The 12863-nt window shown below is 48.8% G+C and overlaps 1 protein-coding gene across 1 annotated transcript; it reads right to left on the bottom strand.

Moving 5' to 3' along the window:
• Positions 1–5541: 5541 nt before the first annotated feature.
• LOC311126768 (zinc finger and BTB domain-containing protein 5-like) lies at positions 5542–11730 on the bottom strand (the record flags this gene model as incomplete). The annotated part of the gene is made up of 5 exons (XM_084200751.1): positions 11578–11730; positions 10088–10117; positions 9362–9544; positions 8205–9062; positions 5542–6702 (listed from the first exon to the last, which is right to left on the bottom strand). Exons 2-5 carry the CDS (start codon positions 10112–10114, stop codon positions 5542–5544), a joined length of 2229 nt encoding a protein of 742 aa, XP_084056877.1. The 5' UTR covers positions 10115–10117; positions 11578–11730.
• Positions 11731–12863: the final 1133 nt, after the last annotated feature.

The following is a 12863-nucleotide window of genomic DNA, read 5'->3' as shown; positions in this document are numbered from 1 at the left end:
TTTAATTAATTGGTTAGCAATGAAGGTGCATTTCCAGTGTGGCTATAATACTGTTGGTATTCAGCTGTTAGAAACAGTACGATAGCTACAGTGGGGGGGAAAAAAGTATTTAGTCAGCCACCAATTGTGCAAGTTCTCCCACTTAAAAAGATGAGAGAGGCCTGTAATTTTCATCATAGGTACACGTCAACTATGACAGACAAAATGTGGAAAAAAAATCCAGAAAATCACATTGTAGGATTTTTTAATGAATTTATTTGCAAATTATGGTGGAAAATAAGTATAAGGAAATCTCTTAAAGTCTTTTAGCACATACTGAGTAACAGTGTGAAGACTCCACGGCCTTAAGGTTTCCACTAGTTACCCGGCTACCCATCCACACTGAGCGACTCTCAAATGCCACCCTAGTTTCTTTCTAGTGCACTAAATAGCGAGGTTGTCCTCTGACCAGTCGGTCAGTTTAACTACAACGGTAACAACGTTACTGCACTGACACCGGTCCAACACATTGCCACGGAAACACAGAACCACACAATCCAACATTCTTATTAGCAGTCTAAGCTTTTTTTTTTTTTGGGGGGGGGGGGGGGATAGGGTAATATACAGTGGGGAGAACAAGTATTGATACACTGCCAATTTTGCAGGTTTTCCTACTTACAAAGCATGTAGAGGTCTGTAATTTTTATCATAGGTACACTTCAACTGTGAGAGACGGAATCTAAAACAAAAATCCTGAAAATCACATTGTATGATTTTTAAGTAATTCATTTGCATTTTATTGCATGACATAAGTATTTGATACATCAGAAAAGCAGAACTTAATATGTGGTACAGAAACCTTTGTTTGCAATTACAGAGATCATACGTTTCCTGTAGGTCTTGACCAGGTTTGCACACACTGCAGCAGGGATTTTGGCCCACTCCTCCATACAGACCTTCTCCAGATCCTTCAGGTTTCGGGGCTGTCACTGGGCAATACAGACTTTCAGCTCCTTCCAAAGATTTTCTATTGGGTTCAGGTCTGGAGACTGGCTAGGCCACTCCAGGACCTTGAGATGCTTCTTACGGAGCCACTCCTTAGTTGCCCTGGCTGTGTGTTTCGGGTCGTTGTCATGCTGGAAGACCCAGCCACGACCCATCTTCAATGCTCTTACTGAGGGAAGGAGGTTGTTGGCCAAGATCTCGCGATACATGGCCCCATCCATCCTCCTCTCAATACGGTGCAGTCGTCCTGTCCCCTTTGCAGAAAAGCATCCCCAAAGAATGATGTTTCCACCTCCATGCTTCACGGTTGGGATGGTGTTCTTGGGGTTGTACTCATCCTTCTTCTTCCTCCAAACACGGCGAGTGGAGTTTAGACCAAAAAGCTCTATTTTTGTCTCATCAGACCACATGACCTTCTCCCATTCCTCCTCTGGATCATCCAGATGGTCATTGGCAAACTTCAGACGAGCCTGGAGATGCGCTGGCTTGAGCAGGGGGACCTTGCGTGCGCTGCAGCCATGACGGCGTAATGTGTTACTAATGGTTTTCTTTGAGACTGTGGTCCCAGCTCTCTTCAGGTCATTGACCAGGTCCTGCCGTGTAGTTCTGGGCTGATCCCTCACCTTCCTCATGATCATTGATGCCCCACGAGGTGAGATCTTGCATGGAGCCCCAGACCGAGGGTGATTGACCGTCATCTTGAACATCTTCCATTTTCTAATAATTGCACCAACAGTTGTTGCCTTCTCACCAAGCTGCTTGCCTATTGTCCTGTAGCCCATCCCAGCCTTATGCAGGTCTACAATTTTATCCCTGATGTCCTTACACAGCTCTCTGGTCTTGGCCATTGTGGCGAGGTTGGAGTCTGTTTGATTGAGTGTGTGGACAGGTGTCTTTTATACAGGTAACGAGTTCAAACAGGTGCAGTTAATACAGGTAATGAGTGGAGAACAGGAGGGCTTCTTAAAGAAAAACTAACAGGTCTGTGAGAGCCGGAATTCTTACTGGTTGGTAGGTGATCAAAGACTTATGTCATGCAATAAAATGCAAATTAATTACTTAAAAATCATACAATGTGATTTTCTGGATTTTTGTTTTAGATTCAGTCTCTCACAGTTGAAGTGTACCTATGATAGAAATTACAGACCTCTACATGCTTTGTAAGTAGGAAAACCTGCAAAGTCGGCAGTGTATCAAATACTTGTTCTCCCCACTGTGTATATATAGTATTGTCTAAAGATTATGTTACAGTTGAAGTGTTAGATCGATGTATTAAAAATACATTTAAGAAGCACAGATACTGTACCAAACTGTTCCACGACATCTAGTAACCAACAACACTATGTTATAGTTAACTGGGGCCCGGAGTTATCCCTGATCATGTGACCTGACCAGGAGATACTCCAGGCTCTAGTTATAGACACTGGTTCTATTTGATGTCCCCTCGCAGAGGAAAGTGTTAAAGCCAATATTTAAATGTGCAATATTTACATTTCTAATGTTTTGTCCTGTGAGGAGAGGGGATAAGGGTCCCCCATGTTCCCTATGTAGTCCAATACTACCCTTTGGGTCCTGGTCAAAAGTAGTGCACTATATAGGGAATAGGGTGTTTCATTCAAAAAGGTGCACCGATGAGGCAACTCCATATTTAAAAAACATTAAACATCTGACTTTGACATGAATGTAAAGGACCAGGAGAAGAAGTGGTCCTCTCCTAGCCTGGTCCCAGATCTGTTTTTAAAGGACCTTGAGAGGAAATGTTCCCCTCATAGACTGGTCCCAGACCAGGTCCCCAAGCCAAGCTCCGGGTTTAGCGTTGCACAATTCCCCAAATTCTCAGGTTTTCCAGTAAGCAGGAAATCCTGAATCTCAACATCCAGGTTTCAGCTTCAGGACTGTTCTGAATCTCCCTAGCCAGGTTTCAGTTTCAGGACTTTTCTGAATCTCCCTATCCAGGTTTCAGCTTCAGGACTTTTCTAAATCTCCCTAGCCAGGTTTCAACTTCAGGACTTTTCTGAATCTCCCTAGCCAGGTTTCAGCTTCAGGACTTTTCTGAATCTCCCTAGCCAGGTTTCAGCTTCAGGACTGTTCTGAATCTCCCTAGCCAGGTTTCAGCTTCAGGACGGTTCTGAATCTCCCTAGCCAGGTTTCAGCTTCAGGACTGTTCTGAATCTCCCTATCCAGGTTTCAGCTTCAGTACTTTTCTGAATCTCCCTAGCCAGGTTTCAGCTTCAGGACTGTTCTGAATCTCCCTAGCCAGGTTTCAGCTTCAGGACGGTTCTGAATCTCCCTAGCCAGGTTTCAGCTTCAGGACGGTTCTGAATCTCCCTAGCCAGGTTTCAGCTTCAGGACTGTTCTGAATCTCCCTATCCAGGTTTCAGCTTCAGGACTTTTCTGAATCTCCCTAGCCAGGTTTCAGTTTCAGGACTGTTCTGAATCTCCCTATCCAGGTTTCAGCTTCAGGACTGTTCTGAATCTCCCTATCCAGGTTTCAGCTTCAGGACTGTTCTGAATCTCCCTATCCAGGTTTCAGCTTCAGGACTTTTCTGAATCTCCCTATCCAGGTTTCAGGACTTTTCTGAATCTCCCTATCCAGGTTTCAGCGTCAGGACTGTTCTGAATCTCCCTATCCAGGTTTCAGCTTCAGGACTGTTCTGAATCTCCCTAGACAGGTTTCAGCTTCAGGACTGTTCTGAATCTCCCTAGCCAGGTTTCAGCTTCAGGACGGTTCTGAATCTCCCTAGCCAGGTTTCAGCTTCAGGACTGTTCTGAATCTGAAGTCCTGTTTCAGAAAGGTTCTGAACATGGTTCCAATAGGAACAATGTGGTCCTCTGTAGCTCAGCTGGTAGAGCACGGCGCTTGTAACGCCAAGGTAGTGAGTTCGATCCCCGGGACCACCCATACACAAAAAATGTATGCACGCATGACTGTAAGTCGCTTTGGATAAAAGCGTCTGCTAAATGGCATATTATTATTATTATTATTAACACAACAGGGTTCCATCTCCTCCTCCTGAAGGGACTCCTTTTCTAAAGCGATCGCATCTGTCAACGGTCCTGTTTGGCTCGGTTGGTAGAACATGGCACTTGCAACACCAGGGTTGTGGGTTCGATTCCTGCTGGGGCCCACCCATAGACATGCACACACTACTGTAAGTCGCTTTGGATGAAAGTGTTTGTCTCTAGCTTTGAGTCTATTAACTCCTAGTGTCGATTTTTCCACAGCCCACGCAAAAAATAATTAGCATAATATAAAAATCCCCATAAAAATCTGTCAGTTTAAGTTAAGAGATATTTTTGTATTTGGATGAGTCTCAATCCACCGATGTCACACTTCCACATCTGCGGTGAAAGAGCGGTGGTTTGTCAGATGACTCCCGAAAGCGTCTTGGGGACTCGTCTGAAGTCGGTACGGCCGATCTGCCGACTTCTGTCTTGGCAGCGTTCCGAACAGTTTGGGGCCCACACACCAATATGACCCCATCTGGTTAAGAGCGTTGTGCCAGTAACCGAAAGGTCGCTGGTTCTAATCCCCGAGCCGACTAGGTGAAAAATCTGTCGATGTGCCCTTGAGCAAGGCACTTAACCCTAATTGCTCCTGTAAGTCGCTCTGGACAAGAGCGGTCTGCTAAATGACTAAAATGTAAATGATGTAAATGTAAATCTGTGGCAAGGTGAGACTCTCACCAACATGTCGGTTCTGTTCTAGGCGGGCCCACAGGCCTCACAAGGTCCCGCCCCGGTACCAGTTGAACAGACAGGGCTGAGACTGTAGCGGGTTAAAGGCAGTGAGTCCAGAGTCCACTCTAGACAAGAGTACAGGTGATACTGTATAGACCCCTTCAGATTCTAATCTGGACAATCAAAGCCAGTTCCACTGCTATTTTCCATTCTTCCCCTCTAATCAGAGACGGATTTAGACCCGGGAGTATTTCTGGACATTTTTTAGAAACTCAAACCTACCTAGCAGGGCTGTATTTACAAGGAACCAAACGGAACCCATTTGTCCAATACAAACTCTTGTTTTTGTTGAAAAACGTTTTTTTTTTAGCTACGGTGTGTGACTAATGAGCAGGTCAGGTCTTCCCCTACAGCAGTAACTTTATGATCCTCCAACCGGGATTTATGGAGAAACCTTCCCAAAACTTCTGGTAAGTTTCCCAGGAATTTCCCAATCCAACTCAACCCTACCCTACCTACCTACCAGGCCAGCCTATCACTCCAGTGTGTTGGGCATGTTGCTGTTCTGCCAGAGCAGGCAGGTGGTCTTGGAGTGTTTGTACAGGTGGGGACGACTGGCTGAAGCGCTTGACTCGTTAGCATTTAGCTAGCATCCGCTATGGGAATTCTCTACTACTTTGTTAGCATACTGGTAACAGGCGCTAATTAGGCTTCTTTTTTGTTGCATAAAAAAAAAAAAAAACCTTGGCTTGTGCACAATGCCGGTAATACCGTATACCCCGGTATGGCACAAGGACGGTACAAAACGTATACAATCTGGATACCGTCCAATCCCAAATGTCCACTCCTCCTACAGTGATCACATCATCTCCCGCTCTACATCAGTGTGTTGGGCATGTTGCTGTTCTGCCAGCGCAGGCAGGTGGTCTTGGAGTGTTTGTACAGGTGGGACGACTGGCTGAAGCGCTTGCCACACTTGAGGCAGGCGTAAGGCTTCTCCCCTGTGTGGACCCTGATGTGTTTCTTACAGTCGGTCAGGGTGAGAAACGTCTTACAGCAGATCCTACAGGCGTACTTCCTGGCTCCCTCTACTACCAGGACGTTGTGCTCAGACAGGGCCTTCTTACACTTGGAGAGGACGTCCGCTGAGGCACGGGTCAGCTGGGGGTGGGGGTTGGGGGCGGAGGAGGAGGAGGAGGTGGGTGGGCCTGACTCGTAACCCCCCGACCCGTTCAGAAGCAGGGGTCCCCCTTCCCCTAGACTGGAGGAAGACAGGGAGTCTTGGAGAACGGCCCCCGCTCCTCCTCCTCCCATGTTGTCGTTTTTAGGTGCGATGCGGCGGTATCCAGGAAAGCCCAGGGAGCCCCCTCTAGAGGCCCGGGCCAGGGAGTGCAGTCCCAGGCTGGATCGCTGGAAGTCCAGAGAGAACAGGTCTGGAAACCCTCCTCCTCCTCCCCTGGGGTTTCCCAGCCCGTCATGCAGGGGCCGCAGGAAGAGCGAATCAGCGTCTGTAGAGAATCCCCCGAGACCGTCGCCACCCAGCAGGTTCAGGTGGTTGGCCGACCCGGGACGGAGCATCGAGGACGAGGCAGAGTTAGTGGTCCCAGAGTGTTCCGGGCTCAGCAGGAAGTGATGTGCCGCTGCCATCGCCTCGCCAGTCGTCGCGTTGAGGTCGTCGTCCCCGGCATCGACCCCCGACCCCGCGCCTCCAAAGACCTTGGAGCTGAGGAAGCTAGAAATCCTAAAACCAGACTTCCCATCAAGATGGTCGCTACACCCAAAACCACCTCCACTCCCCCCACTAAGACCTCCTTTCAACAGGAGCTGGGATCTGGGCTGGAGCAGCTGTTGGTCAGAGGAGGAGAGACTGCGGTCGCTGCTCTGTGGGCTCAGTTCTACCTTCTCCCCCTCTTCTTCTCCTCTTCCTCCTCTTCCTCCTCCTCCTCCTCCTTCTCCAGGTCTCAGCTGATCGCTGCCCTGGATGGTGAGGTCATCAGCTGGCTCCGGGGAGCTCAGAGGCTCACACTTCACCACCACCTGGAGGAGAGCAGGGACCTTAGAGACATGAAAGAGGACAACAGGACATGACCCCATGACTTTATCCAAGGTTGTTTTGTTTGTAATCCTTTATTTAACCGGGGTAATATTATGGATAGACAGTTGTTTCATACATCGCTAACTCTTTAAAATGGCATGTGTCCCAAATGGCTCCCTTTAACCTGCACTATAGGCCCTGGTCTAAAGTAGTGCACTATAGGCCCTGGTCTAAAGTAGTGCACTATGGGCCCTGGTCTAAAGTAGTGCACTATAGGCCCTGGTCTAAAGTAGTGCACTATGGGCCCTGGTCTAAAGTAGTGCACTATGGGCCCTGGTCTAAAGTAGTGCACTATGGGCCCTGGTCTAAAGCAGTGCACTATGGGCCCTGGTCTAAAGTAGTGCACTATGGGCCCTGGTCTAAAGTAGTGCACTAAGGGCTCTGGGTCTAAAGTAGTACACTATAGGCCCTGGTCTAAAGTAGTGCACTAAGGGCTCTCTGGTCTAAAGTAGTGCACTATGGGCCCTGGTCTAAAGTAGTGCACTATGGGCCCTGGTCTAAAGTAGTGCACTAAGGGCCCTGGTCTAAAGTAGTGCACTATGGGCCCTGGTCTAAAGTAGTGCACTATGGGCCCTGGTCTAAAGTAGTGCACTATAGGCCCTGGTCTAAAGTAGTGCACTATGGGCTCTGGTCTAAAGTAGTGCACTAAGGGCTCTCTGGTCTAAAGTAGTGCACTAAGGGCTCTCTGGTCTAAAGTAGTGCACTATAGGCCCTGGTCTAAAGTAGTGCACTAAGGGCCCTGGTCTAAAGTAGTGCACTAAGGGCTCTGGTCTAAAGTAGTGCACTATGGGCCCTGGTCTAAAGTAGTGCACTATGGGCCCTGGTCTAAAGCAGTGCACTATGGGCCCTGGTCTAAAGTAGTGCACTATAGGCCCTGGTCTAAAGTAGTGCACTAAGGGCTCTCTGGTCTAAAGTAGTGCACTATAGGCCCTGGTCTAAAGTAGTGCACTAAGGGCTCTCTGGTCTAAAGTAGTGCACTAAGGGCTCTCTTGTCTAAAGTAGTGCACTATAGGCCCTGGTCTAAAGTAGTGCACTAAGGGCTCTCTGGTCTAAAGTAGTGCACTAAGGGCTCTCTGGTCTAAAGTAGTGCACTAAGGGCTCTCTGGTCTAAAGTAGTGCACTAAGGGCTCTCTGGTCTAAAGTAGTGCACTAAGGGCTATGGTCTAAAGTAGTGCACTATAGGCCCTGGTCTAAAGTAGTGCACTAAGGGCTCTCTGGTCTAAAGTAGTGCACTATGGGCCCTGGTCTAAAGTAGTGCACTATGGGCCCTGGTCTAAAGTAGTGCACTATAGGCTCTGGTCTAAAGTAGTGCACTATAGGCTCTGGTCTAAAGTAGTGCACTAAGGGCTCTCTGGTCTAAAGTAGTGCACTAAGGGCTCTCTGGTCTAAAGTAGTGCACTATAGAGGAAATAGGGTGCTATTTGGGACGCAGGTGAAGTATTACCTTTCCCTGTTTCTCCCGTCCTTCCTCCTCCTCCTCTTCCTCCTCCGTTCCCTCCTTCATCTTCACCTCCACCCCATCACCATGGTGACTCCCTCCATCCAGGGATTCCTTCCCCACACCCACCTCCTCCGCCATCCCTTGCTCCTCCCCTTCGCAGTGTCCTCCGTCCGATTGGCTGGGCATCTGGGAGTCATCCTGGGACACGCCCTCTACTAGGCCAGTGATCGCCGCGTCCAGTCTGGCCTCCTCCGCAGTCTTGTGGGAGAGTAGCCCCCCTTCCTCACCCCCGCCGGGGGGTCCAGGGGGGCGGGCCCTCTGCCTGGGCCTGTCCTCAGATAGGCCAAAGCTCAGGGAGGGCTTCCTCTTGTGGAAGCGTCGGATGGGGAAGGAAGCTCTGTGCTCCACTACGCCGCTAACGCTAACACCACCGCTACCGCTAACGCCCCCGGCCCCATCCTCCTCCTCCACCCCGCCCAGGGCAGAGCTCACCAGGCTTAGACCCAGCTGCTGCAGCAGGAACGACCGCTGGAGCCTGGACGTAGCGGCGTCGGCCGCTAGGTTAGCGTTAGCCGCTAGTTTAGCGTTAGCGGCTAACTCGACGGCTGCCGTCTCCTGCCTGTGTCTCTGCTGGTCTGCGTGGGTGGGTTGGCGCTGGCGGTGTTGTGTGGCCCGGTGGTCTGCCGGCGGGGACATGGGCATGGTGCGGGTGGTCAGGTAGTGTTTACAGGCCTTGACTACGGTGTTCAGGTGGAGGTGAGAGGCGGCTAGCAGCACGTCCATCACGTTGCTCTCCCCTAGCATCAGGGTGGAGGTGTACATCATGTCCACCAGGGCGGCAAACGCCTCCGCCGTCACCACCTGCAGGTCAAGCACCGGGGTAAAGCCTGAGTTCGGGTCAAACACCGGGGGTAACCATATGTTTAACATTGCTTCACCTGGCTAAAGTTAGTTACAGAGAGGTCATCATCCCCACATGCTTCAAATCAATCAACACAAACCTTTTGGGGTTTTCAAATTGCCGATGTCTTGGAGCTAGAACTGGGATCATAGATACGTACTGCGTCACCCCTGTTATAACCTCTTCATCATCACCCCTGTTATAAACTCATCATCATCTTAATCATCACCACCTTCATCATCATCATCATCATCCTCACCTCGCTGTCCAGTTGTATCATGTTCATGCTGGCGTCTCCCTGGGCGACGGTGAATAGGGCCCTGAAGTGAGTGCTGCAAGCCGCCAGCACCGAGCGGTGGGCCTTAAAATGGCGGCTGCCCACCACAATGACACAGTCACACAGCTGGCTGTGGACACGCTGGTAGTTCAGCTGCTGGAAGACCTAGAATTATAACAATATGAATTATAACAATATGAATAATAACAATATGAATAATAACAATATGAATTATAACAATATGAATAATAACAATATGAATAATAACAATATGAATTATAACAATATGAATAATAACAATATGAATTATAACAATATGAATAATAACAATATGAATTATAACAATATGAATAATAACAATATGAATTATAACAATATGAATAATAACAATATGAATTATAACAATATGAATAATATCAATATGAATAATAACAATATGAATAATAACAATATGAATATATGAATAATGTGTGGCTCGGTCGCCAGCTAGAGCATTGTGCTTGCAACGCCAAAGGGTTGTGGGTTTGACTCCCGCTGGGGCCACCCATACATGTAAAATGTATGAATGCATGACTGTAAGTCGCTTCGGATAAAAGCGTCTGCCAAATGGCATATGTTATTATATTACTATGAACAATGCATTTTATTTGTAGAGCGTTTTTTTTTTCTTCCATTTACAGACAGGAATCATAAAGCTCTTTGCATTACCTGGTCGAAGTGGCCCGGGAAGTCCATGACCTGGGGGGAGGGAGGGGGAGAGAGGGTAGGGAGGGGGAGAGGAGAGGAGAAAAACGGCAGAGAGGGGAGGGAGGGGGAGAGGGAGAGAGGGGAGGGAGGGGGAGAGAGGGTAGGGAGGGGGAGAGGAGAGGAGAAAAACGGCAGAGAGGGGAGGGAGGGGGAGAGAGGGTAGGGAGGGGGAGAGGAGAGGAGAAAAACGGCAGAGAGGGGAGGGAGGGGGAGAGGGAGAGAGGGGAGGGAGGGGGAGAGAGGGTAGGGAGGGGGAGAGGAGAGGAGAAAAACGGCAGAGAGGGGAGGGAGGGGGAGAGAGGGTAGGGAGGGGGAGAGGAGAGGAGAAAAACGGCAGAGAGGGGAGGGAGGGGGAGAGAGGGTAGGGAGGGGGAGAGGAGAGGAGAAAAACGGCAGAGAGGGGAGGGAGGGGGAGAGAGGGAAAGGGGAGGTGAGAGGGAAAGAGAGGGAGGAGAGAGGAAGAGAGAGAAACAGGGTGGTAAAAAAATATGTTGTGTAATAAATGAGGTCCTCTTGAGTACCATCTTGAGCTAATCTTGCTGACAAAATCTTTGATTGATTAAAAAGTTTGCTTTAAATTGACTGTCATAGGAGGAGACATTATAGTAGACTGTAGTTGAAGTTTGAAGAATAGATTTTGTAGAAGGGTATTAGCTACACTATCTATAACAATTAGTTTAATGTATTAACAAATAGACAATAGATGTATTGTTGAAGTTACTGCATAGTATAGGCTATTTCCCGGTAAGTGAAAGTGGGAACTAGTAACGATATTAAAAGATAAATGTGTGAAATGAAAGCCAGTATGTCTATGTGAACAAGTTCAAGCAAGGTAACGGTTAGCGAGGAAACTGTTCAGTTTGTTGACGTCTAGAAGTCGAGTCTAGACAGCTAGTTCGCTAGATAACTAACTACAGATAACTAACTAACTAACTAACTACTGCCATCGCATGTCGTCTGCTTGGCAAGCCCTTCATAGAGACAATTCTATCATTGCTAGCTAGCTAAGCGAACTAACTAGCAAGCCAGCAGCTGGATAGTCCGTTAACCAGTTAGCTACTTGCTAACTTTTGGGAAAGGCGGTGTAAAAAAAAATAATAATCAAATAAACCAGTAACACACAGCGATGGCGGTGAAGTAGCTAGCTAGAATGAGCCCTATGTGTGACCGACATTTTGTTATAAAATAACAGCCAAGGCCAACAACAAACATCACCTCCTGAAGTGATTATTCTCCGTTAGCTCGCTAGGTCTACGGCTACCATGGCTACCGGTAATGCTGACTACCTAGTAGCTAGATTAGCTAACGTTAACAGCTGTCAAAGTTTCCCCCTTGAAAGCAGCTTTAGCGTGCAACATTGATAACATGAGGAACAATAAAACGTGATGATTAAAAACAACAAACTAGCAGCTAGCTCTAGCTTGCTAATGTTAGCTACCGGTACGCGGTACCGTGTTGTCGGTGCTACTCCCGGGTCAGGGCGGGACAGAATGAGGACTACCGACGGCTAGGCAGGTCTTCATGGACCGCTGAAGCTACTCCAATGCTCACAGTCACACATTCCCAATATGCGAATCCCTTTTCCGGAATGTTGTCCGACTGGTTGAACCCCAAGGACAGACACAACACAGCTAGATAGCTATGACTCCATGTAGCTACTTTGAAATAATCAACATTTTGATTTTCTTACCAAAGAGAGTCTTCTCGGGGGGCGGGGGCTTTTTTTTTTTTTTTTAGAGGTGTTGAATTTTCTATCCGAAATTATATTTTAAAAAAGCCTATTTTTAAGATATACCCTGATCATATTAAAATGTCATATAAACTTACTCATTGATTATCAAGTATGATGCATTGGTAGACAGGTGAGTGGGGATGCTTTTCTCACTCAGACTCTGTAGGTGGCGCTACGCTCCTATGTCCTCACCGGGGTAACGAGCTGCAGTACCACTCCTTGCCATAGGACGTCGCTGCAGTTTGTGGGGCTCCTATGTCCTCACCGGAGTAACGAGCTGCAGTACCACTCCTTGCCACAGGACGTCGCTGCAGTTTGTGGGGGCTCCTATGTCCTCACCGGGGTAACGAGCTGCAGTACCACTCCTTGCCACAGGACGTCGCTGCAGTTTGTGGGGCTCCTATGTCCTCACCGGGGTAACGAGCTGCAGTACCACTCCTTGCCACAGGACGTCGCTGCAGTTTGTGGGGCTCCTATGTCCTCACCGGGGTAACGAGCTGCAGTACCACTCCTTGCCACAGGACGTCGCTGCAGTTTGTGGGGGCTCCTATGTCCTCACCGGGGTAACGAGTTGCAGTACCACTCCTTGCCACAGGACGTCGCTGCAGTTTGTGGGGCTCCTATGTCCTCATAGGGGTAACGAGCTGCAGTACCACTCCTTGCCATAGGACGTCGCTGCAGTTTGTGGGGGCTCCTATGTCCTCACCGGGGTAACGAGCTGCAGTACCACTCCTTGCCACAGGACGTCGCTGCAGTTTGTGGGGCTCCTATGTCCTCAACGGGGTAACGAGCTGCAGTACCACTCCTTGCCACAGGACGTCGCTGCAGTTTGTGGGGCTCCTATGTCCTCACCGGGTAACGAGCTGCAGTACCACTCCTTGCCACAGGACGTCGCTGCAGTTTGTGGGGCTCCTATGCCCTCACCGGGTAACGAGCTGCAGTACCACTCCTTGCCACAGGACGTCGCTGCAGTTTGTGGGGCTCCTATGTCCTCACCGGGGTAAC

This window comes from Coregonus lavaretus, assembly GCF_964263955.1.
Source record: "Coregonus lavaretus genome assembly, contig: HAP1_SCAFFOLD_2953, whole genome shotgun sequence".
Taxonomy (NCBI): Eukaryota; Metazoa; Chordata; class Actinopteri; order Salmoniformes; family Salmonidae; genus Coregonus; species Coregonus lavaretus.
This window is presented reverse-complemented; position numbering and strand designations above follow the sequence as displayed.